Consider the following 26375-nt stretch of genomic DNA (forward strand, 5'->3'; position numbering starts at 1 on the left):
AGTCCTGGGTCCTCTCCTGTTTGGTATCTACTTCTCTGAAGTACAGGCTAACACAGAAGGTCTTTGGCTAATGAAGTCTGCAGATGACTGCAAACTGGGAGCCATAATCAAAACTCCTAACGATGTGGGCATCCTACAAAAGGGTCTCACTGAGACATGCCTGGTGTCAAAGCCATGGCCTGAAGCTCAATGCCAAAAAGTGCATTGTCATCCCCTTTGGTAAAAACTCTGTACCCATGAACTACCACATATTTGGTAGTCTACTTAACACCAAATGTGTGATAAGAAACCTTGGGACACAGGTAGATAGTAGTCTCTCCTTTGATAATCACAGTGGTCAGGAAATCCTTCTACATGGCACACTTCATCACAAAAGGTTTCTCATCCAGAAAAAAAGAGGTCATTGTTCCCCTCTACTCATCACTCATTAGACCCATTATAGAGTACAGCGCCCCTTTTGGTATGTACCTCACAAGACATCTACAACAACTGGAGAGGCCACAGAAATACCTCACAAAGAGGATTACTGTCCTGAAACAGATACCCTACGCAGACCGTCTCAAAAAACTCCAGCTTTACTCCGTCGCATATCGCCTACTCAGAGGCAATCTCCGCCTAACATACAAAGCTATGTCAAACCCAGAACTGTTGGACATGCTCCACTTAAAGAAATCCCAATCCGTCCGAACTACACACTGCAGGGACCTAAACCTTGTCACCACAATAAACAGAATATGCTGGAGGGATAGATTCCTGTCCCAGAGACTTCCCATACTCTGGAACAGATTACCTATCTATGTCAAACAGAGCTCCTCATTAGCACTCTTCAAGAAAAATCTTGATGATTGGATGGGAAATAGGAAATTCACTCCAGGGATCACTTCGGTGGCTCTGCTCGACACGGGCACAGGAAAATAATTTTCTTGGGTGGCAAAAGCCAGGGTACCTTTTCGGCTAGGCTTATATAGGCCCTAGGGCCAATAGCCTAGTACCTACCTATGAACCTATATAGATAGATAGATAGATAGATAGATAGATAGATAGATATAGATATAGATATAGATATATATTTGGCTTGCATCCCAGCAGTCCTTCTTTACTTTGAGAGCACAAATCAATTCCCAGGTGTAAAGCTTTGCAATAACAGGATGAGGAGTCTCAGAAGGATATGAATAACCTCCAGAATGTTGAAAAAATTTAGTAAATGATCTTTAAGCTAGAAAGTGATGGCTCTAAGCAGTGACATTTTCAAGAAATACTTCTAATTATTAAACTGTTTTGGCAGCTTTAAGCCTCATAAATCATATTGCAACGATTTAATATTGTTTCAAGAGTCTAGAATAACTGTATCACTGCATGAATGACAGCCTTTAAATTGGAACTGTTATTTTATGCAGCTTTGTTTCTGTTGAAGAAATTTGTAAGAGCTCTTTTAATTTATGAGGCTTCAATAAGAAGCTTAATAAAATGCATCCTGCAGGGGCAGATCGTGTCTTTGATGTCTCACGGAGTGCTTGAGGTCTGCAGCCTTTAAGTTCAGTTTTACACTTTAATCTGCTTCTTCTGTTTTGATATTTGTTCTTCAATATATTTGGTATTTTTAACTTTCTTTCTTTCTTCTTTTTCTAGAAAAAATTTTGAAGTGAAAGAGATCCAAAATGCTAGTCATCTATTTAAAAACTAAGTCTATGGAGTCAAAGCGTACGGAGGAAATAGCCCAACTCAAAAACTACAGTTAGGGTAAAAAAATTAAAGAAAAACAGGTGGCTTAGTGATAATATCTGCCTCACAGTTTGAGGGTCCTTATTTCAATCCTGACTCCTGGTCCCTATCTGTTTAAGTGTTTCATGTTCTTTCCATCTTTGTGTGAGTCTTCTGTGGAAACTCTTGCTTCATCCCATCTCCTCAAAACATACTGGCTGATTGGATACACTAAATTTACCATATAACTGCTGCATCTGTCCTTATACTTATGGCCTGGGATGTGGCTAAAAAGGGCTAGAGGATCACTTCACTTCCTTGTTAATACATAGATAAAATTATAATAGAATAACACTTCTCAGTCTCCTTGAAAAAGCTTAATTAACAGTGCTGAAGGTTACAGCCAATAGTCAAACATTGGATTCAGGAGGAAAAATGCAGATACCTAAAGGTTGTGGAATATTAAATCAGCTCTTTAGCCTTGTGTACCTATATGAGAGGTTCTGCAGTTTAGTAACCCAATCTGCAGTTACTTTGCAGACCAGGAAAAAATTAGGACCAAGTGCCAATGTCTCTGTTGTGGGTGGTCCAACATGACTATGGAGTGCTGGTGCCATTGCTGTGGGTTCTCAGATCCCCATATAAACACAGTGTAAGTTGCATTCATGTTCTTGGCATTAATTAATTTCATTCATGATGAGTGTCAAATTCCCTAAGACTACTCAATGTCACCACACCGGTTTAAAACTTTTTAGGAAAGCATATTTAGATGAGAACAGGAGAGTCCCCTGAATGGGGGCAGTTTTTATTTGCATATTCAATTCATTTTGCATTGAATGCAGATCAGGTCTAGACCACTATATCAAGTGGGTTAAACAGAATTTTTTTAAACCTACCTTAGAACTGTGTGACTTCAAATCAATTAATATTAATTAGTTATGGTGTTGCAAGGGGTAAACTCCCATACAGAGGAATGTAGGGGACTTCTCCCACCTCTCCTGCAAAGAAAAATGTAGGGAACCCACCCCCCACTTCACGCAGTGTTACATTTTCTAATTTAGAAGAAAGAATGGGCTCCACTGATCAGCATCCTCTAAAAAAGTGCATCAAAAACTGATTCACAACTATCACATCCTTTGGAGACATGCCTTTTATATCTTTATTGATCATATAAGCTGACATTCTTTTGGCTTCCTCTGACAGTGACCTCCAATATGTACTCAAGCAAATTAGTAGTGAGTGAGAAGCATTGAGATGAGAATCGGCACCTCCAGCCCATGATGCTCTTCCAAAAACAATGAGCCAGTTAGGTGAGGGATGCATCTGCATTTAGTGGAGGAGTAAAGTAATGCAAGGTCTTATTCGTGAGTGGTGGTAAGGCGAAGCATGAGAACATAAATGGAAGACAGGAGCAGCAGTGGTGGCAAATAAGATACTGTTTTCAGTTTACCAGTCATTCTACAGTCCCAGCTTCATATATGATCAACAGCCATGTGTGGTAACCAGGAGAAATGAACTGTAGATACTGTCAGAGGAAACAAGGTTTCACTGCAACATCACTGTACTTACTCCAAAAAAAAGGACGAGGAACTCATTTATCTGAAAAAGCCTTAGAAGTAAAGCTGCTACTCCACTGACTCAAGAGAAGACAATTGCGGTGTTTCAGGCACATTATATAAATCCACACTAAAAGGACCCAGCTGGAATTGCTTCAGGCATGGCCCCTGATAGTGAGGCCCACTTTAGACACAGGTCATTTGAAGGATTATACCTCTCTGCTGGCATGAGAATATCTGGAAATCCCCCAAGAACAGCCAGAAGCTATCGCTAAGGAAAGGGAAGTTCAGTCTGTCCTACTTAGTCTGCTGCCACCATTATCGTCTAAAGGAAAAATGTGAAGAAAGTGAAGAGTTTTCCACAGTAAATCAACATCAGCAAGCAAACTTGTTTCTTAGTCCAGAATAAATATACAGCATTTAGCAAACAGGAAGTCCACTCTAAACTGAATGCAAATCTTATCATATGAACTATACTCTGTATACTGTCAGTGGCATGTAGCAGTCCTAATTTTTTTTATTTTTTTATTTTATTTATTTAACATTTGTTGACCGGGAATGTCTGACTAGGTTCCACAGAGCCTGTTTTCAGCGGAGGCCCGGGGAGAAACGCTCCAGATAATAATACAACCCTTCTTCCTTTTTTTACTAAAACAGTGCACAATATAAACATATGAGTAAGTGCAAGTAGAAGACCAGCAGTTTAGTATACATAACTGGTTACTGCAGACAGCATCTAATGCAACTACTCATCTTCCTCTTCCGTACTACGTATCGTACCCATACAAATGTCACTGTATCTTTCTGATGGTCTATAATGCTGTACTTTCTTTACAAACAGAGACATTCTAATGCCTCACAGTTCTGCGTCTCACAAAAAGTGCTTCCTTAAGAAATGTTTACATTTTCCATTGGCAGTCATTTCCTATGTAAACTTTTCCTTTTCAGTTGGCACTTAAGTTCAACATTCCAACTGATGGTGAATGTAATTTTAACCCAATTCTTCTTTTTTCAAACGTACATGTGCTTAGTGCCTCCAGCTTTTCTTTATATTCTAACCTATTCATTTAGATCTTGATGTCTTTACCTCTGTCAAACCTCCACACATGTACCTAGTATATCAAGTAGGTCCTATCAGCTGCCATGGGGGTTGTACTACAACAGGCCACTTGAAGGAGAACCATGTCTTTCAGACCCAAAAGGGAACAATAAGTATCATCCTGGCCTTGTACTTCCTTGCTTTCTGTATGCATTTGTTCATTGGGGTAAATGGGGAAAGCATGCAGGAGACCTGGGGCCAAATGAGGACTAGAGCATCCCTCTGTGACTCTCCCTATGGGGAGATCAGTGCAAAATACTGGTTTCATTTGTTGGTTAGACAGCAGGTAAAGAGGTCACAGCAAGGTGGGCCACAGTGACTGAAAATTGCCTGTGTCACTGCAGGACTGAGGGACCACTCATGAGGCATTAGCACTGTCCTACTCAATTTGTCCATGAGTACACTGGAGGCCCCCAGGATGTGAGATGCTATCAGAAAGAGCTGTGAAGACATTGCCCTTTGACAAACCCTGAATGGGCTCCTCCTTGTCTGTAGATGTATCATACAAGGATCATGTTGTCCATTAGTATGGTGTAGATCAATATGTATGTGTATCTATCTTTAAAAAGCTATCCAAGGGCTTGCACAAGTGTATAAATACTGTGCATGTGCGAGTCTGACTGCCATTTTGTAGTAAGCTGTTGAGATGTAAGCATGTATGTATGTAAGGTCTATCTGTTAAGCAGCTTGTTTGTATTTTATGATGCTGCTATCCATCCTGATGTGTTTCTATGCATTGAAGCATCTAAACAAATTACCCTGCCTGCTTCTCATCTATGTTAGAGAGGGATGAACAACAGGGTGTCAGAAGTGGCATGTCTAAAAGGACATGATGTTAGAAGAATGGCAAAAATAACTTCTTGCTAGAAAGAGTTCCAGTTTCTTCCACTTAAGTCCAAGAGGCACTATCATTGAAGGATTATAAAGAAGTGGATCATCCCTACTGCATGCATAATTCGCAAAACAGGTCAGAAACGAATGTCAGATGTTGAAACTTGCTCAGACTACTATTTCTTATTCCCAAAATATGAAACGAGGCATACAGAATGCTCTAAACAATTGTCCAATAAACCTATACGTGCGATATTAATAAAAATATTCAAATTACTACGGAAAATGAAATAAAGTCCAAATTGCATTGTTTGTGTCTTTCGGCTTTTTCCCGGTTAGGGGTCGCCACAGCGGAACTCCGGTCTGCTAATGATTGGCAGTAGAGTTTTACGTGCTGGCTTGCCAGGCCTAATGCACAACCTTCAACGAAGGAACGCCCATTCATGCATGTCGCCACTCAGAAGACACTTTGAGAATCGAACGGGCAACGTCTAACTGTGAGGAGACAACGCTACCACAGCACCATAAAATAAGAGGAAACAACCACATTTTCACTAAGCACATATTTCTCATATTAATTAAAGTATACAAGTTATCAGAAGTGTATAAAGTGTTCCCATGTTTTTGCAGTATTACAATAAAGTTATTTCACAAGATACAGCCATTTTAGATCATAGTTCACAAAGTACAGTATTTCAAAGAGTTTATTGTGCATCTGAATGTTATTACAAGTTCACAGAATAGTCTGTTTTACATAATTACAAGGGCCATATTTTCAGTGTGTTTGAGCATACTTTGTGGGCAAGGCAGATGGATTTTGAAAATCCAGTGTACTTGTGTTTGACAATAATATTGCAGACAACAGGACAGCATTTGAGCAAGAATATAACGTTTTTATACAGGCTGCATTTTCTGATACAGATGACCGTACAAAGGCATTCATTCTGCTTAATTTAGCTGGGTCAGAAGCCATTGAAAGGGAATGTTCATTTGTGTATGCATCTGCTATCTATACAGAAGAGGATGAAAACTGTCATATTGTTTTACAGACTGAGTCAAGGAAGGAGCTTGAGTGCTTACAATGTAAATTCAGAGAAATGTGTAACCCCCAGACAAATGTTACAATGGAAAGGCACATATTTTATACAAGGGATCAAAAGCCTGGTGAAACTTTTGCAGCATATATAACTGCCTTGAGAAATAAGGCTAAAACGTGCAGATTTGGTGATTTAAGAGATGAGCTGATAAAAGACAGACTTGCGTGTGTCATAAAAGATTATGCTGTGAGAAAGAATTTGCTTCATGACAGTGATTTAGGTTCCTAGATCAGTACTAAGCTAACTGCCCTTGCGAGCCATTTTAAGCCTAGCCAGTTATCCCTTGTGAGACTCAAACCCCGCACCTTGTGTTTGTAAGGCAAACACCTTAACCATTAGGCCACCCTCCCAACAATCTAGCTTTGAATAAGGCCACTGAGATTTGTCAGATATATGAGCTCACAGGAAAGCACACAGATATGCTTACAAATATGAATAGCTCCAGAAGGCACAGTGACAAAGCTCATGTTGATAGTATGCAGCACGTGGTTAACAGAAACAGGCCCAAGCACATGGCAGTAACTGAGCCCCTGCAGCACACACTGGTAAACCCCAGAGCTTTCCAGCAAATTCCAGAGTTAGAAAAGTCTCAGTGACGCATAAGAGTGAGTCAGCAAACAGGCAAAAGAGTGAGGGTGCGTGCTTACCCAGTTTCATTGCCAACTGTCGTAATTGTGGTGGAACTCATGAATCTAAAAGGGAAAAATGTTTAACTTTTGGTCAGCTATATCACAAATGCAATAAAGTGAATAATTTCAAAAGGTTTTGTAAATCAAAAAGCCCACATTCTTTTATTAAAAGGGAATATGTTAGGAAATGAGTTGATCAATTAGAGAGCTGCAACCCTACTCTTTATGTTGATGGTGTGCCAGTTCTTCATGAAACAGTCAATGCAGTTGATTTAAGGGCAAAGAATGAAATATTTTGCACTGTTTGGATAAATGGCAAACCCACAGAGCTTAAAGTTGACACAGGTTCCAAGTGCAATGCTATTTCAGCAGAAACATTTGCTAGAGTCTGTCATGGTGAAAGGCTTGATTTGGCAAGATGAGTGAAGCTTGTAGCTTATGGTGGCGAAGAAATTCAAACTGAAGATTCAGTAGTACTTTCATGTTACTCTGCTGGGAGAAGTTACGACTTGCTATTTTATGTGGTCAAGAGGCACGTCCAGTCATTATTAGGGCTCAGAGACAGTTTGAAAATGGGACTGCTTACATTTAATAAGGAATTCCATCAAGTTAAATTGCAAGATCACTATTCTAATTTTGCCCACTATATTTTTTCTACCTATGCTGATTTTTTCAAAGACAAACTAGGGAAGCTTCCAGCTGAGTACTCCATGAAGTTAGATCCAGATGTCAGTCCAGTTATCAGGCCAGCTTGAAAGTTCCAGTAGCCAAGCAGGACAGAGTCAAAGCCAAGTTAAATAAAATGGTGTGATAAGGTGTGATTTGTCCAGTTGCAGAATCAATTGAATGTGTATCTTCCATGGTGGCAGCTCATAAGAAAAGCTTAGGATGACATCTGAATATGTATTGATCCACAAGATTTGAACAAAGCACTAAAAAGACCTCATAATCCAATGTGCACAGTAGAAGTCCCAGCTCTGATGCCAAATGCCACTGTTTTTTTTCTGTCCTAGATGCAAAGAGTTCAATTTGGCAAATCCAATTTGACATGAAATCATCATTGCTCACTACATCCAGTACTCCGTTTGGCGGGTACAGATTTTTGAGAATGCCATTTGGGACAAATTCTGGAAGTGAAGTCTTTCACCGTGCAATGGAGCAACTGTTTTCTGTGTATTCTTGTGCTATTATAGTAGACAACATACTAATAGGAGGTAATGGTGAAGCTCAGCATGATAGAAACCTCAGAAAGGTTCTGGAAAGAGCATGTCAAGTGAATCTTAAGCTCAGTCCACAGAAATGTAAAGTCAGGCTACAAGAGGTTACTTATGTTGGTCATTTATTTACTAGCTCAGGCCTACGTCCAGACCCTTCAAAGCAAACGGCCATTCTTGAGATGCCAGCTCCAGCTAATGTTCAAGACCTGCAACATTTTCTTGGCATGATTAACTACCTAGGCAAGTTTATTCCAGACTTGAGCCAACTTTCAGCACCACTCAGAGAGCTGACATGTAAAGATGTATCCTGGTCTTGGTTCAAGCAACACCAAATACCATTTGATGCCCTGAAACAGAGAATTACTAGCCCACCAACTCTCAGATACTATGATGTTCACAAGCCAGTTACTCTTTCATGTGATGCTTCGAAATTTGGTCTTGGTGCAGTCATTCTGCAAGAAAGTCAACCTGCTGCCAATGCATCGAGAACTCTTACCCAAACTGAAACACAGTTTGCTCAGATACTGAAAGAACTTTTGGCAATTGTGTATCCATGTTTAAAATTTCATGATTATGTTTATGGCAAACCTATCTGGATTGAAACAGACCACCAACCTCTAGTCACTATCTTGAGAAAGCCTATGCATTCAGCCCCAGCCAGATTGCAACGTATGATGTTGAGATTGCAAAAGTATAATTTCACTCTTGTCTACAAGAAAGGCAACTTTTTAATCTTGCTGATACATTGTCCAGATCATCCAGAAACACCACTGAACAGCATGAGAATGAAAACCTTGATTTTGAAGTCATGGAAGTGAGAAATCTTTCTTCCACACGTCTTGATGAGCTCATGCCATGAGTTGCCCAGAGTATCAGCAGTCAAATGGTTTGGCAGAACGTGCAGTTCAAAGTGCAAAACAGTTACTAGAGAAGTCAAAAGGAGACAACAGTGATGTTTTCTAGAATGTCTTGAATCTCAAACATTCCTCATGATAAACATCTTGGTTCACCTGCCCAGAGACTTCTCTTGAGACAAACCAGAACCACATTACCAATCAATAGTCAATTGTTGGTTCCATGATCAAGAACAACAGGTCACTGAAAGCCAATTTGTTGAAGAAATGTTTAACCCAGAAGTCCTACTATGATAAGACCAGCAAACCGCTGAATCCATTAAGAGAAGGAGCAGTGGTACGGATGCAAATGTCCAAAGGTTATGATCGGATTGGTGTCATGAAGAATATTTGCCCAGAGCTGAGATCATACATTGTGAAATCACAAGGAGCAGAGTTTAAGCAGAATCGGAAACATTTGATCCTGGTGTCTGATCCTATACCACAGCACATAGCAAGAAAGACTCTATCTCAGAGTTAGTTGTCCAGTATTCCAATTCCAGAGGATGTTCCAGAGGATATTCCCATTCCTGTGACAAATTCAGACATTCCTGATAAGAGTTGTTCACAGAAAACTGTCTCTGTTGCTAAATTCAGTTCAGACTGTTATGTTACGAAATCCGGTCGTACCTCCAGACCATGTAACAGATACACGGTAACTTGGACATGAACATTGTGTTTGTTTCTAATGTCTATAATAATGCATGTCTAAATGTAATTTACACATTTAGCTAGAGTTAAACTATTCTCGGCTCCACGAAGTCTACTCTTCAATTTTTCCCTTGGAACTATACAAACCTTCAACTTTAGCACTCAAACCATTCATTTCACAGTCAAGCACTTGCTTAAATCTCATAGCAAGCACTAATTAACGCTAGCACTAGACCCCCTATACTGTCCAGAAGGACAAGGCTCTCTATTTGTCCCCACCAGCCAATCAGAAAAACAGCTTACTCTACCTATTCAGGCATGTCCAAATGGCAGTTTCCGGTGTACTCTCCAGTCCAACTGGTGAATCTGGGCATTTTGAGGCAATGTTACAACTGTCTCATGTACACAGACAACCCTCTCCTCCTTCCACCAAACACTAATATATGCGAGAGATGCAATTATACAGCCAAACTGGAGGCAAAGCTCTCTCAACCCAAGACTGGAACTGACAGTCAAGAGGAGAAGGGTAATACTTGCAACACACCACCAGTCTCACATAGACCTAATAAACCAACACCGGCAAATAACACACATGAATACACGAAAACATACTCGGAGGCTCTAAATAAAAATCTGCAAAAGCAACAGAGACCTCCAAAGCAGACATCCAAGCAACCTCCACACCCCATCACCAACCATGAAACACATACTTCACATAATCAGTGTGCCATGCAATCACAGCCCTTAACGCAAAATAACATACCCAACACACTAGTAATAGGTGACTCTATAGTCAGGCACACTGATGTCCCACTAACTAGGCTGGACAGGAAGAAGGTTACAGTTAGCTTCCTGTCAGGTGTCAGGATCCGCCACATAACACAAGCACTCAGGTCACTCCAGAACAAGTACAAATACAACTCTGTCATTGTGCATGTTGGTGTGAATGACCTGAGACGTACCTTCCTGGACTACACGAAAAGAGACATGGAAGAGCTCTCTGACCATGTAGCCCAGGCCAGTATGACCCTGACCCTGAGTAGCATCCTGCCCTCACCAAGAATGATGCCACAGTATCATGAAAAAAATGATCAATTTCAACAATTGGCTAAGTTTCTGGTGTCATTCAAAGGGGATCCAGTATCTGTCCACCTGGGATGACATGCTCAACAAGCCACGTTGCTTCACAAGAGATGGCTTTTACCTGTCACCCTTAGGCTTTCGAATACTGGCCAAGGCTCTTGCCGTCCCCATAGTGCCTTTTCTAGGCAAGGCTCAAAAGACAAACCCACCACCATAAATAGTACAAGTAACCAAAAACTGAGGGTAATGCTACTCAATGCCAGAAGTCTAAACCTCAAAATGCACGCACTCGAGGCACTCCTCAGTATGGAGAACACCAACATCTGTGCAGTAACAGAAACCTGGTTAAAGGTTCCTGAGAGCACCCCAGCACTACTAGGCTATAACTCATACCATACCTTTCGGCCACAGAACCAGGACCGAAACATAAAAGGCGGGGGTGTATCCATATTCATCAAGGATACCCACACCTCCAGGTTAGTGGCGCAGCACAATGCATCAGAGATCATCCATGTGCAATGGGCAAAACTGCAGTCCAAATTGTAGCTTGCTACAGATCACCCACCATGGCCCAGGACCCCCATTCCACATTTCTGGAGACACTGGGAAATATGAAGGCCCTACCAAACAACTTAATACTGGGTGATTTCAATTACCCAAACATAAACTGGGAGAACTACTCAAGTACTAACTCCCTTGCCCAACGCTTCCTAGAATTTATAAACTCGAACACCCTGGATCAACTGGTCAAAACCCCCACCAGAGGGAACAACATATTGGACCTGGTCATCACCAACATGGGTGATGGTGTTCCACACCGGAGTCAACCCCTCGCTGGTTAGATCAGACCATAGACTAATCACTCTGGATATCCACATTCCGCCCCACCCCCAATCAAGGAAACCACCATGAAAAACTTTTCAAAAGCAAACTTCACGTTACTTAAGACCGAGGTGGAAAGGTTCACTGCCCCCATGCTAAAGGACAATGCTGTCCAAGCTGCTGAAACCTTTACAAAGGCACTCTATGAGTATCTGCAGGAATGCATGGATCGTGCTATCCCAAGTAAAACAAAGACTCACTCCTCCAAGAAAAGGAAACCAGTCTGGTGGACCCCTGCCATAAACAAGCTATATAACAGAAGGAGGAAACTAGTACAGAAAAGAGTAAAATCTCAAGAAAGAAAGACATCCCTGATCAGTATCAGCAAGAAATTACGATCCCTCATTAAATCATCCAAGGCTAGTTTCGAAAGAAAAATTGCCAATGACTCCAAAGATAACCACAAAGCGTTCTTTAGCTATGTCAAGAACCTAAGTGGAAACTCTCAGATCTGCTCTGAGTTAGTGCAGAATGGCACAAAATACACTGAACCGACTGATATTGCAAACATTCTGGCAGACAGGTTTAGTGCAAACTTCACCCCCCCCCTCACCCCCTAAAGGGCCCATTAACATGCCAGAAGAATGTAGGGCCCCATCAATCACCGACACACAGGTTAAAACAGCCCTATCCAAAGCCAAAAACACAGCTTCAATGGGACCGGACGGGGTCCCAGGCTGTGTCTTACAAGGGCTCCAAAATGAACTAGCCCCTCACCTAACACACTGTTCAAACTGAGCCTCTCTACAGGCTACATACCCACAGAGTGGTACACAGCAACAGTTATCCCACTCCACAAACGTGCAGCCACAACGGACCCCAGGAACTATCGTCCTACAAGCCTGACTAGCCTGGTCTGCAAGGCTATGGAACGCATCATCATGGAACTCATTAACAGAGACATTGGGAACCTCCAAACCTTGGACCCTACCCAGTTTGGTTTTGTTAAGGGAAGATCATGCCTTCTAAACCTGGTGGACTTCTTTGAGATGATTACCAAGGCATTAGATGAGGGAAAGGAGGTCCACACAGCCTACCTAGACCTCGCAAATGCTTTCAACACCATTCCCCATTCTAGTATTATAGACAAGCTCACCAGCCTGAACATAAACCCCTACGTCATGAGATGGGTTGCCAACTGGCTCATGGATAGAACCCACATGGTGAGAGTTGCAGGCTCTATGTCCGACTCTAAACCGGTTACAAGTGGTGTCCCCCAGGGCTCAGTCCTAGGACCCCTCCTGTTCGGTATATACTTCTCAGAGGTACAGGCAAGCATAGGAGGACTATGGCTGACCAAGTTCACAGACAAATGCAAACTAGGGACCATAATTGATTCTCCGGCTGATACAGACACCCTCCAGATGGGTCTCACTGAGACGGTTACCTGGTGTCAAAATCATGGCCTCAACCTAAATGCCAGAAAATGCATAGTCATCCCCTTTGGAAAAAACAAAGTACCCGCGAACTACCACATATGTGGTAGTCCCCTAAATACAGAAAATGTAATAAGGGATCTGGGGACCCAAGCAGATAAGGTAATCTCTCCTTTGATAATCATATTGCCAAGGTGGTTAGAAAATCCTTCTATGTGGCTCACCTAATCACAAAAGGGTTTGCATCTAGAACAAAAGAGGTTATTGTGCCTCTCTACTCATCACTCATTAGACCCATCATAGAATACAACGCCCCATTTGTGATGTACCTTACAAGACACCTGCAACAGCTGGAAAGGCCACAAAAGTACCTCACCAAGAGGATTACAGGACTCAAACAGATGCCCTATGCAACTCGACTCAAGAAACTTCAGCTGTAGATGGTTGCATACCGCTTACTCAGAGGTGATCTCTGCCTGACATACAAGGCCATGTCCAACCCAGAATTGATGGACATGCTCCACCTAAAAAAAAAAACAAATCCCAGAGAGCCACACTCTCTAGAGATATAAACCTCACCACAATGATAAATAAAACATGTTGGAGGGACAGATTCCTATCCCAGAGACTCCCCATGCTTTGGAACAGGATTCCAATATATATATCAGGCAGAGCCCCTCACTAACACTCTTCAAGAGAAACCTTGATGGGTGGATGGGAAACAGAAAATTTACCCCGGGGATCACTGCACTGGCTCTGCTGGACAGTGGTGCAGGGAACTAATGGCTCTGCTGGACAGTGGTGCAGGGAACTAATGACTCGGCTGGACAGAGGCACAGGGAACTAATCTAAGGGGGTGGCAAAAGCCAACACATTCTGGCTAGGCTTATAAATGCCCTTGGGCAGATAGCCTAGTACTTATCTATGAACCTATGAACCTATAATGTTGTATTTTACTAAGGGCAATCTTTTTAAGAGAAAGGATGTAGATCAATGTGTGTGTATGCATCTTTAAGAAATTATCCAAGGGCTTGCACACGTGTATAAATACTGAGCACATGTGAACCTAGCTGCCATTTTGTAGTAAGGTGTTGCGATGTTAGCATGTACGTATGTAAGGTCTGTCTGTTAATCAGTTCATTTGTATTTTATGATGCTGCTATCCATCCTGATGTATCCTGATGTGTTTCTATGTATTAAAGCATTTAATCAAACTGCCCCGCCTGCTTGTCATCTATGTTAGAGAGGGACAAGCAACATATGGATATCACACCCTTGGGAAGTAGGTCCTGAAGAGCCTGCAACACTAGCAGAACCACTCTCACTTCAAGAAATTGATGTAAAGATTGGCCTGTGTTGACAACCATGTACCTTGGACCATCTTCTCTTCAAAATGCCCCCTACACACCCTACAAGGTATGCGTTCATGGTTACTGCTGCTGTTGGCAATTCCATCTGGAAAGTACACCCCTTGGTCACAGATGGAGAATTTATCTACTAAGTGATGAGTTTTTTGCATACTTGCATAAATTTTTGTATGTACAGGAAAATTAGACTGAGACCATTGTACTGCCAACATCAACTGCAGCACTCTCATGAAAAATCTTGCTAAGGGAACCATTAAAACCATAGATGGCATGAGACCCAAGAAACAGAGATTAACCTCATTGGTGTTTTGGGTGATGTAGAACTTAAATAGTGGTTAGACAAAGTGATTGGACCTGGGAATGCTGACTATCTGAAACTTTGGTTGACATTTTGGTAGGTTTATTGAGATTCCTAAATTCAGAAGCAACTGGAGGACATGGTCCCAGTGCATGAGTAAGAGATGCTTGGTGGGGGCAGTGAGGAGCCAGTCATCTAGATATGGGAAGACTTTGATCCCCAGTAGGAGCATATGTGCCACTACTACTGTCATTATCTTAGTGAACACCCTAGGGGCTGTGGTGAGACTGAATGGCAGAGCTTTGAAATGAAAATTATTGTCTCCCAGCCAGAAGAGAAGAAACCCCCTAGAGCACTTTGCTATTTTGATGTGATAGTAGGCATCCTGGAGATCTATAGAGCACATTCAATTATTCTGCCTCAGAAAAGGCAAAATGGACTGAAATGTGAGCATCCGGAATTTTGTCTGCTTTATGAATTGGTTTAAGTGACTGAGGTCCAGAATGAGTCTTAGGTCCCAGTTTTCTTTGGGCACTAAAAAGAACTTTGAATAGTCTCCAGATTCTAACTGGTCCTGGAGAACCAGTTGGATTAATCTTTTTTTCTAGCAGCTTTGAAATTTCTATGACTGCTAAGGCCCTCTGACTGGGTGGAACAATGGGGACTTTCTTCTTTTTTGGGATGGAAGGAAAAAGGGAATTGAATAGCCTCTCATTATCTTTAGCACCCATGAATCTGATATTATCTTTTGCCAGGCTTGAGGGCATAAGAAGGGATGTCCCCCAACTACCTCTAGAGAGCAGCAGCTGGGCAACCATTCAGGAGTGCTGAAAGGGTTTCTTAGAAAAGGGACCTCAAAAGCCATGAATCTATGGTCCACCTCTGCCTCTCAGGTGTCGCCCATTAAAATTACCTCCCCAGCATTGTAAAGAAAATTAGAAAAAGTTTTTTTTTAAAGGTTATAAATATGCTATGTAAGATCAAAGAAAATGAGAGAGAGAAGGGGGGGGGGCCCAAAGGCCTGAAGCGTTAAACTACACTGAGAAGAAGAAACAAGCGTAGAAAAATTTAAAACACTATAATAATAAGTTTGTGAAAGGAAGATACTAATGGTAGGAGAGGAGTTGCAGTTAGATGGAAATAAAATAAATATTATGACCTACTGTAATGGAGCTCTCTGCGCACATCTGTGCTGTTTGATCAGCAAATGAGATTTGGGTATCTGAGGTACAACCTAGGGAATTATGAGTAGGGGTGGAGTCAAAGCTCTGGGTATGATAAGCTTCGAGATCAGTGCCACAGTTGGATCCCATTGGATTCGATAACCCATATGTTTGAACAGATGAAAATAAAAATTGACAACATTGGATCTTACCTTTCTACAATAAGGCTTTGGGCAGCCTCTCTCAATTTAAAAATCTGCCTGACAGCTGGAATGGTGACTGGGCTTTTAACATAAGCTTAGGGGAGTCATTGATCTTGAAAGATCTTTGGGCCTGAACATTACCCTATTCAAATTATGAACTTATGAACTAATCTAGTACCCAGTTTTCCTTGGTCACATTCTAAATATATAGTAATGCCTACCTATTACTGCTGGAACATTGTTGTTATCAAGGTTCATTGCAGTTGTGTAGCATCGTAAGGCTTCTTTCACTTGTCCCTGTAGTATATTCTGATATCCCAGTTCATTTGCTAGGTCCGCATCAGCAGGATTCATTCGAAAGGCACGTTCAACAAGTTCTTTTGTTTGATGCAGGATAGCTGGACTCTTACTACACTACAATATTTTAATAACAATAAAATCATCAGTATGGTGGTATATAACAACTAAAAAATGTCACAAACCTGGAATAGCAAAATCAAGACAAATTAGTAACAAAAGGCAATGCATTGTCAAAATCCAGTGAAAGTCCATACAAGTCAGTGAAATACATTCCAGTGCCACTGTGGTGGCATATAGCAGCAACTAAACAAAATGATGGTATATAGAAGCAACTAAAAATACAGAGTATCCTTTCTCTCTTATTTGCGGGTTCTAGAAAGAAAACATAGAGATGCATTACTTGGCACAATAAGCATAAAGGAAAGATTCATTCTCAAAGAAACTCTGTCTTTGTGGAAAATGAGATATGATTAACCCACCATAAGAGCTTGCAACTCAAAGACACACTTTGCAGAAGTCAGAAAAAATCAGCAAAACTACTTTCCATGTTAATAATTTAAAATCAGCCTGATGAGATGGTTGAAGCAGAGCATGTGTTAATATTTCCAAAACAAAACTAAGATCCCAAGGAGCAGCCACCAGCCTTCTATGTGCACTGGTATGCAGAGCCCCTTTCAAAATCAGCTCGACATGGGAGTGCATTAAAAGAGCAGGATCCATGGCCAGACATGCTGAAGCAGCCAAATACCTTGATAGAGGAATAAGAAATGCTAGAGAGTAATAACTCACACAAACAGTGAAGAACTAGAGAAATGCTAGCCTTAAAGTAGTCTTGGTTATTAGTGCAACACCAACTAGAACATTTGTTTCACTTGTTAATATATGATTTCCTGGTAGCAGGTTTCTTTGCTTTAAGATCTGCTGCACATCCTCAGAAGGCAGGTGCCTAAAAGTTATTAAAATTCTATCATCCAAGCAGTCAGCTGAAGCTGCTTCAAGCTGGGGTATATCAAACAAACCCTGAATTGTGTGAGTAGGCCCAGTCTGTGAGGAAGCATGTGGTAATTGCCTTTCTCCATTCCAAAATAATACAGTCCAATACTGTCTGCACCAGAAGGGAGTCACCAAAATGATCTTTGGAGAGTCTTTCTAAGTCTTCAGAATGACCCTGAATATCAGTGAAAAGGAAGAAAATGCATAAAGGAACATTCCCATCCTAGGAAATGAGAATGCATCTGTTTTGCAGGCCTGATTGAAGGAGCCCTGGAGCAGGATCTTTCCAGTTGTTTCTTGTTAACAGAGGGAAAGAGATCTATCTGAGGTGTTCTCTAGAACTGAATTAAATCATGGAAGACCCCCCCCCCCGATTCAATTTCCATTCATGAGGGTCTGTATTGGTCCTGCTCAGCTTGTCTTCCAAAATATTTTGCTCTGACAGAATGTAAGAAGCCCGTAGAGTGAAAATGTTTTGAGTGTATGATCTGGAACTTTCCTGTTTGTTTATATACTATATCGGTGTGGTGTTAACTGTGACAATTTCTAGAGGTCCTGTGGACCACAGATGATTGAGAGAGTTGAGTGTGTCTGCCAACATCATTTTGATATTTCTGTGTTTTGGTCTGCCTTTTTTGTTCCAGAGATCTTGCACATTTACTCCCAATGACACAGACCCTTAAGAAAAGTCTGAGTAATATGTTGTTATACACTGAAGTGGAGCTAGAAGGGAAAATGGGAGACCTAGATTCAGATAAAATTGGTCTCTCCACCAAAATAGTTCCCCTTTTACAAATGCAAAAATTGGGATTTGAAAAGTCAGGGGGTGCTGATGTTGGGATTCTATGTACCACTGAATCTTTCTCATGTGGTGCCTGGGAAGAAGAATCATGATTATCATTGATGCCATGTATCCTAAAATCCTAAGAAATTCCCTTGCTGAAATTATTAACTGAGTGAAAAAAACTCAAGAGTAGATCTAGATAAACATCTACTTTCTCCTGTGGGAGAAAAGCTCTTTGAACAGATGTAGCTAGGAAACACCACAGGAATACTATTATGTGGGATGAAATTAGATAAAATTTTTGAATGTTCTCATGGAAACCCACACTGCAAAGGAAATCTTTCACCCAAATGAGAGATACCTGACACTTTGAAAAAGACTGTAAAAGTAAGCAAATCGTCTAAATAATGAAAAATCTGAATACTCTGCAGTCTGCAGTAGGTTATCATTGGAGCTAGGCATTTTGTAAACAACCTTGGAGCAGTGGATACCCCAAAGTGTAATGCAAATAAAAAGAAGTGACGTACTTACCATAACGTTCCATCTGTGTTGTCCATTTCTATTTTCCTTCAACTGTTGGGTTCAGATCTGATCCTCGGATCCGACTCAGCCGTTACTTTAGCTTGTGGCCACGAAAAAGCTGTATATATATATATATATATATATATATATATATATATATATAGATCTACCTGAGAAGATCGAAAGCTGTAAACGCTGACAATGAGAAGACCAACACCGGAAGACCGACAACTAAAATGATCGATAGTTCGAAATCTCGATGCTGAAAACACCGACATGGGAAACAAGCATGACTGTGTAAGTGTGCGATAGTGACGGACTTTAAGGTTATGGTGTGGGTAAGGTAAGTGTGCTATAGTGATGGACTTTAGGGTTTGGGTGCGGGTAAGGTAAGTGTGCGATAGTGACAGAATTTAGGGTTAGGGTGCAGGTAAGGTAAGTGTGCGATAGTGACAGACTTTAGGGTTAGGGTGCGGGTAAGGTAAGCGTGTGATAGTGACGGACCTTAGGGTTAGGGTTTGGGTTAAGGTTAGTGCATAGATAGTTGTGTATGTAAGGTTTAGTGTAGGTTTGTAAGGTTTTTGGTGTGCTTGTGTTGTGTGTGTATTTTTTGGAAAAGGGATTGGTTTTGTTTTGTTGACTGTCGGGACTGTGGTTTGTCGGGCATATGAACTTTCGTGTTTTTCAACTGTCAGTGTTGTGGTGTCGGTTATCTCGTTGTCGGTGTTTTCGCTTGTCGGTGTTATGAGGTAGATCCATACATGTATATATATATATATATATATATATATATATATATATATATATATATATTATATATGTATGTATATATGTATATATATATATATATATATATATATATATGGGATCCGGACACATGCTCGACTAGAATATGTCCGAATCACAAAACATCGAACACACATACACGAAAGTGCTTCTGTGCATATGTGCCTGTTTCGTTGATCGGACTACAGTGCAGGTAAGGGAAAATTCCCTTTTCCCCACTGTAGTGCAATCTCGGAGTGAGAATAATAAAGTAGGGGGGGTGTGGGGCACGTAGATTTTTTTTTTTTTGAACTACACATACACTGAAGCACTTTTCAATGTTAAGCGCTTTCGTGTATGTGTGTTCGATATTTTGTGATTCGGACATATGCTAGTCAAGCATGTGTCCTAGACCCATATATATATATATATATATATATATATATATATATATATATATATATATATATATATATATATATGCGTATGAGTCTACTTTGTTTTGTTGAATCTCATTTCACTGAATTTCATTTAACCCTGACCACTTCACTGAAAACTCAAATTACTGAAAACTCATTTTGCTGAATTTCATTTCACTGAACTGCACATTTTGGGGGGGGCTTAGTTTGAGTACATATTGTGTTCTCGAGAGAGTTAGTCATTGGTGTTGTGACTATGCATATATAGTGTTTAAAATGTATTGTTTTGAAGTTTTTGATAAAATAGAATATAAAACAAATGAGGCTATGCCCCCCAACCCCTCACCCCTAACTATATATACTAACTCAAGGATCGCACTACATCAGTGGGGAAATGGGCATATACCTTTTACTTGCCTTACAGTACTCTATACAGTGCCATATATACTAAGTTCAGTTCAGTGAAATGAGATTCAGTGAAATGAGTTTTCAGTAATTTGTTTTTCAGCGATGTGGTCGGTGTGAAATGAAATTCAGTGAAATGAGAGTGAACAAAATAAAGTAGGTATATGGGTCCCCTTCACATGGTCGACATTTGAGAACGTCGAAGACCATACGGCCGAGATCATATGAACGACATTCGTAATGTCGACCATGTGGAACCGGCATCTCCATACAGTGCGGAATGGAAAGATTTCCATCTTCCCCACTGTAGTGCGATCTTGGAGTTGGTATATTTAAGTTCTGGGGGGGGGGCCTGCTAGGAGCTTGAAGGTACGTTTTTGTTGTGTTTTTTTTTTTATTCCATGGTCGACATTTTGAATGTCGATCATATGGTCTCGGCCATATGGTCTTTGACATTCTGAAATGTCGACCATGTGAAGTAGATCCATATATATATATATATATATATATATATATATATATATATATATATATATATATATATATATATATATATATATATCATATATAGATAGATATATATATATATATATATATATATATATATACACACACACACACACACACACACACACACACACACACACACACTATATCTGGAGCTCAGTATGAAGGATGGTGGTGTCCTTATACACTCCTGGTCTTCCAAAAATCATCTGTGAAAAAGGTTGGGAGTTGGTCGGTGAGAAGTTGAGGAAGAATGAAAATGGACAGCACAGATGGAACGTTATGGTAAGTACATAACTTCATTATCTGATGTTGCCAATTTTCATTCTATCCTCAACTGTTGGGACAGAGTCCCAGCTACCTAAAATCCTGGGTGGACTTTAGGGAAGGCTATTCCTGAGCATAGTTGAGCCAAAAACTGCTCTTCCCCTCAAGACCAGATCCAATTTGTAATGAGTAATTAAGGTATGAGGATTGGCCCAAGTTGCAGCCATACATATGTCATCCATGGAAGTTCTAGATAGATACACTAAGGAAATTGCCATAGACCCAGCTGAATGGGGTCTTAAAGTTTCCGGTAATGTTAGACCCAACTTGTAGACAAATGATATACAATCCATCAGCCATCTTGTAAAAGTTACCTTTGCAACTGATATGTTCAATTTAGAATCTGCAAGGGAAACAAATAATTGATCTGTCTTCCTAATTTATTTTGTTCTATGCAACTAAAAATGTAATTGTCTGTGGACATCCATGCCCAATTTAGAATCTGCAAAAGAAACAAATAATTGATCTGGCTTTCTAATTTCTTTTGGTCTATGCAAGTAAAATATAATTGTCTGTGGACATCCAATAAATGCAATATATATTCTCCTTTATTTGTAAATTTAGAAAAGAAAACTGGCAGATTAATGGACTGGTTAATATTGGATTTTGACACCACCTTAAGAAGGAAAGAAGGGCTGGTACGTAATGCTACACTATCCTTATGAAAAATCAAGTAGGGAGATTTAGAGGACACTGCTTGAAGTTATGAAATTCTTCTAGCAAAGGTAATGGCTACTAAAAAGATACTTTTCCAGGTCAGGAATTTAAGATCACATTTTGCTGCTGGTACAAAGAAGGAATGAGTTAAGGTCTGCAGTACCAAATTTAAATCCCATGGTAGAGCAGGATATTTATAGGGCAGTCTCAGTAGGAGAGTGCCTTTCAAAAAAGCCTTACAAAGCTTATACGAAGCCAAGGAAGAATTCTCAAATCCAATATCAATTTTGGAAATTGCTGTTAAATGGGCCCTAATTGTTGAGGAGCTAGTTCCCTCATTAAAAATTATTGCAAAAACTCTTTGTATGGGAGCTGAGAAGGAATCAATGCATTTCTGATGTACCCAAAAAACAAACCATTTCCACTTACTTCTGTAAATGTTTTCTTCGAGAAGCCTTATGGGAGGATAAAAATATATGACTGACAGGGGACGAGAGCATCGCTTTTGTCTGGCTATTAAACAAATTTGAGAAACCACGCTATCAGCATGAGGTTTGAGATATCCAGATGAATTATGTCAGGTGACACAGGAGGTCTGGAATCAGATCCAGAATCCAAGATGGATAAAGTAGATGAGGCCAAAGTAAGAGAAACCAAATCTGCTGAGGCCAGTAAGGTGCAATGAGGATGGCTTTGCTCTTCAACTGGGCAGCTTTCTGCAGAAATTTGGAAATTACGGGAGTTGGAGGGTAGACATATAGGGGACCGGGGGGGGGGGGCAATCATGGAGTAAAATGTACCTCGGTGATTCTCCTGATGGGGGATCAGGGCAAAGCTGCTGCACTTGTCGTTTAGGGGAGAAGCAGAAAGATTGCAGCAAGGCTGGCCCCATTGATAGAAAATCATTTCTGTCACTTTCATGTTGAGAGACCACTTGTGAGGTAGTAGAATGGACCTGCTCAATTTGTCTGCTGTCACACTGGACTTCCCCGGAATGTGCATTGCTATCAGAATGCAGTTGGATGAGATCGCCGACTGCCACAATCTGAGGGCTTCTCGACACAAGGGGTAAGACCTTGTTCCTCCTTGTTTGTTGATGTATCAAACTACTGACATATTGTCTGTCTGAATCGCAATTGTCCCAATGGGAGAGAGTCTTTAAAAGCCTGCAATGCTAAGAGCACTGCTGTCATTTCCAAAACATTGATTTGCATGTTGACCTCCTTGGGGGACCAAGTGCCTTGGATTGTTTTCCCCAGGAAGTGCCCCCCCACCCACCCAGTCTGGGATGCATTCATGGTCACTATGGCCTTGGGCTGAGGGAGAATGAAGGGACAGCCTTGTAGAACTTGATCTAATCAAATCCACCAACAGAGGTATTTCTTGTATGCCTGAGTGATTCTTATTTGGGCTGACATGCATTGATAAAGAATCAACCATTGTGTTGTTAGCATCCATTGAAGAATTCTCATATGAAATCTTGATAGGGAAACTAAAATTATGGTAGCTGACATTAACCCCAAGGCTTGAAGTATCAACCAGACTGAATTTTGGTACTGTGAACTATTTTCCTGACCTGGAATCTGATAGTCTGCACTCTTAATAAAGGAAGAGAAGCTGTCACTGATACCGTGTTGAAAACCGCTCCTATTAATTCCAATGTTTGAGACAGTTGTAAGTGAGATGTTGTAATTTAAAGTTATCCCCAGATGGGATCAAGTCTTGAGTACCTGATCTCTCGCTCTTATTAGTAGATGCCTGGTTGGGGCAGTAATGAGACCGTCGTCTAAATATGGAAACACTCAAAATCTCTGCAGTCTCAAGTCAGCTGCTACTACTGCTGCATTTGGTGAACACCCTGGTGGCTGTAGTGATGACAAAGGGCAGTGCTCTGAACTGATAGTGACTGACTCCCAGCCAAAAGCTAAATACTTCTGGATTGTCTGTTCATTTTTATATGATAGTACACATCCTGAAGGTCTACTGAGCACATCCAGTCATCCTTGCCCAAAAAGGGCAGAACGGACTGAACCTTGACCATCCGAAACTTTGTGTGATGAACTGATTTGTTCAAGTCACAGAAACCCAAAATTGGTCTCCAGTCCCTTGCCTTCTTTGGCACTAAAACTAATTTTGAGTAAGTTCTGGATTCTATCTGGTCTGGTCGGACCTCTTGGATGACTCTTTTTTTCTAGCAGCTTTTTTATTTCTAGTGCTGCTGCTTTCCTCTGACTGGGCATAACATTGGGAAACTTTGATACAGAAGGAGGTGGAAGGGAAAACTGAATAATATAACCTCTGGAAATGATCCTCTGCACCCATGTATCTTTTGCGATATTTAGACAGACTCTCTGGTCCAGAGATAGTTGACCTCTGATTGCCTCCAGAAGGGGACAATGGGGACTCCTATCAGGAGTGCTGGTAATGTCTGTCGGAAAAATAATCTCTAGACCTCTGGTTCTGTGGGTCTTCTCTGCTGCATGGGCGGCATTGACCATACCAGTTCCTCTCTCTGCCCCCGGGGGTACTATCTCCATGTAGATCTTGGAAATGACCCTGGGAATTTCTGAACTACATCTTTTGTCAACCTCGATGAGTCCTAGAAAAGAATCACTGAGGAGTCAGAAAATGTACACCCGCTGCAGAGAGGGTTTTTCCATCTTTTTCACACCTGAAGAGTGCAACTTGAAGGGCCCCACAAAATCACACAAACACATCCAGGCATGCCTCCTGATGGAAGTGTCTGAACCCGCCACACTTGGGGCACCTTCAGCTGCATGTGAAATAAGGTTCACGGACAAATTAATGAGAGATTGCAGGGTAGCCAACTGTGGGGTCACAGAAGTCTGAGTCTTGACAGCAGTGTTCCCAGAAAGGGATTTTGGCAGTTCCTTTTTCAAGTCCCTTTGTAGTCTCTTAAAGTGTGACAGGTAGTTCAGTGACCTAAGGGCAAAGGTTGCTGAAACATACACATATTTCCCAAATCTGTACAACACCCTAGACTCCCTGTTAGGGGGATGGACAGAGGAACTTTGCTCAGCAAGTTCCTTCTTTGTGGCCACTGCCATGATCATAGTATCCTCGGGCACTCCCCTGCTCCAGAATTCCTTATCTACAGGTGGAGCTAGAATCCAATCTGGGCTTTTGGGGACTGGCTCAGCTGAGTCATGCTCCTTTCACACCTGCCTAGAGATCAAGTCAATGAGCTCATCAGCAGGTGAAGTAACCCAAGAGGTAGACAGGCCAGCTCCAAAGGCTTGCAGGAATATTGATTCCTCTGGGGAAGGGTTATTGGAGGACCAACTACCTCTCTGTTTAAGGTTGTCAAGAATGTCTCTGAATGAGATGTCTTTGGGTGGTGATTTTGGGGACCCTTCTCTTTCATTGAAATCCGTATCATCTGTGACTGACTGCTGAGGAGAATCCAAGTGCCTCCTCTTGCACTTCTTCTTCTTAGGTATTTCCTCGGTGGGATGCTCCAGTGAAGTATCAGAAGAGATTTGAAAACCCTGCTGGGTGGCCTGGAGACTTTAGGCTGTGGTGTAGAATGATGTGGCTCGAGATGCAGAGACATCTGGGATCCAGAGGGAAGATCCAAGGGGGTAGGATAGGTCCTCATTCCAAAACAGAGAACACTCTTTTCATTACCTCTAAAGTCAGAATACTCCAGGGAGAGAGAAGACAAAGGACCCAAGAAGCCTGGTTTCTGGTCCATCAGTTCCCTCTGCCATGAAGGCAATCTATCTGAGGCCGAAGTCAGAGCCGAGCTGTCCAATGCCAAGGTTCAGAGGGGCAGAGACAGCTCCAAAAACTTTGGAGTTGACTCCAGTGCCTCAGACCCAACAGGGGTGCTTCTGCTCTGAGAGGCATCTGGCTTCAAAGACATTGCACGTGCACTCAGAGACAGCTTTGGATGCAAAGATAAACATATTTTTGGATCCAAACCAAACAGTTCAGATCCAGGGGCTCCAAAATGATATGTCGGATCAGAGAAGGAGTTGTAGAAGAACAGACTTTCTGACCTGAAGTTTTTGCAAATGGAACAATCAACTTGAAGGTGGTCCATACCCAAGCAATATACACAAAGAGTGCGAGCATCGGACAAAGACAACTTGTGCCCGCACTTTTGGTACTTCTTAAAACCTGAAGGACCTTTTTTTCTGACATTTTTCTGCACTATAACTATAAACTAAATAAAGGAAAGAAAGTGACTTTTTTATCATTATTATTACAGTTTTGGTATTGTTTCATTAAAGTTTTGGGAATCATTATTACAGTTTTGGTATTGTTTCATTAAAGTTATGGGACTATTTGCTGCATCTTGGCTGGTCATCAGTTGTTATTATTACAAATTTTACTTCTTTTTTGTTTATAAAGAGAAAAAGAGAGATAGATATCAATGATGGTATCAAGAAGTATACAGAAGGTATAAAGGGAAGAAAATATAGAAAACTAACAATACCAACAATAGTAATAAAGAACTACACTTGGTGTAACAAAAGGGAGGATTAGCCACTAATAACCTTATCCGCGGTGGTGGTGCTGCGGTAGCGTTGTCGCCTCACTGTAAGACGCTGTCCGGTTCGATTCTCAGCTAGAACGTCTTCTGCGTGGAGACATGCGTGAATGGGCATACCTTCGTTGAAGGTT

General features: G+C 41.1%; 1 protein-coding gene across 1 annotated transcript in view; it reads right to left on the minus strand.

Moving 5' to 3' along the window:
- Nucleotides 1-26375, minus strand: part of LOC122798197 (tetratricopeptide repeat protein 21B-like) — a 1733894-nt gene that overhangs the window by 1061765 nt on the left and 645754 nt on the right. Inside the window, exon 9 of the mRNA XM_044066946.1 lies at nt 16268-16460. Coding sequence (XP_043922881.1) covers nt 16268-16460 — 193 coding nt within the window. The remainder of the gene's footprint in view (nt 1-16267; nt 16461-26375) is intronic.

Source organism: Protopterus annectens, chromosome 3.part1 (assembly GCF_019279795.1).
Source record: "Protopterus annectens isolate FY-2018-M chromosome 3.part1, PAN1.0, whole genome shotgun sequence".
Lineage (NCBI taxonomy): Eukaryota > Metazoa > Chordata > Ceratodontiformes > Protopteridae > Protopterus > Protopterus annectens.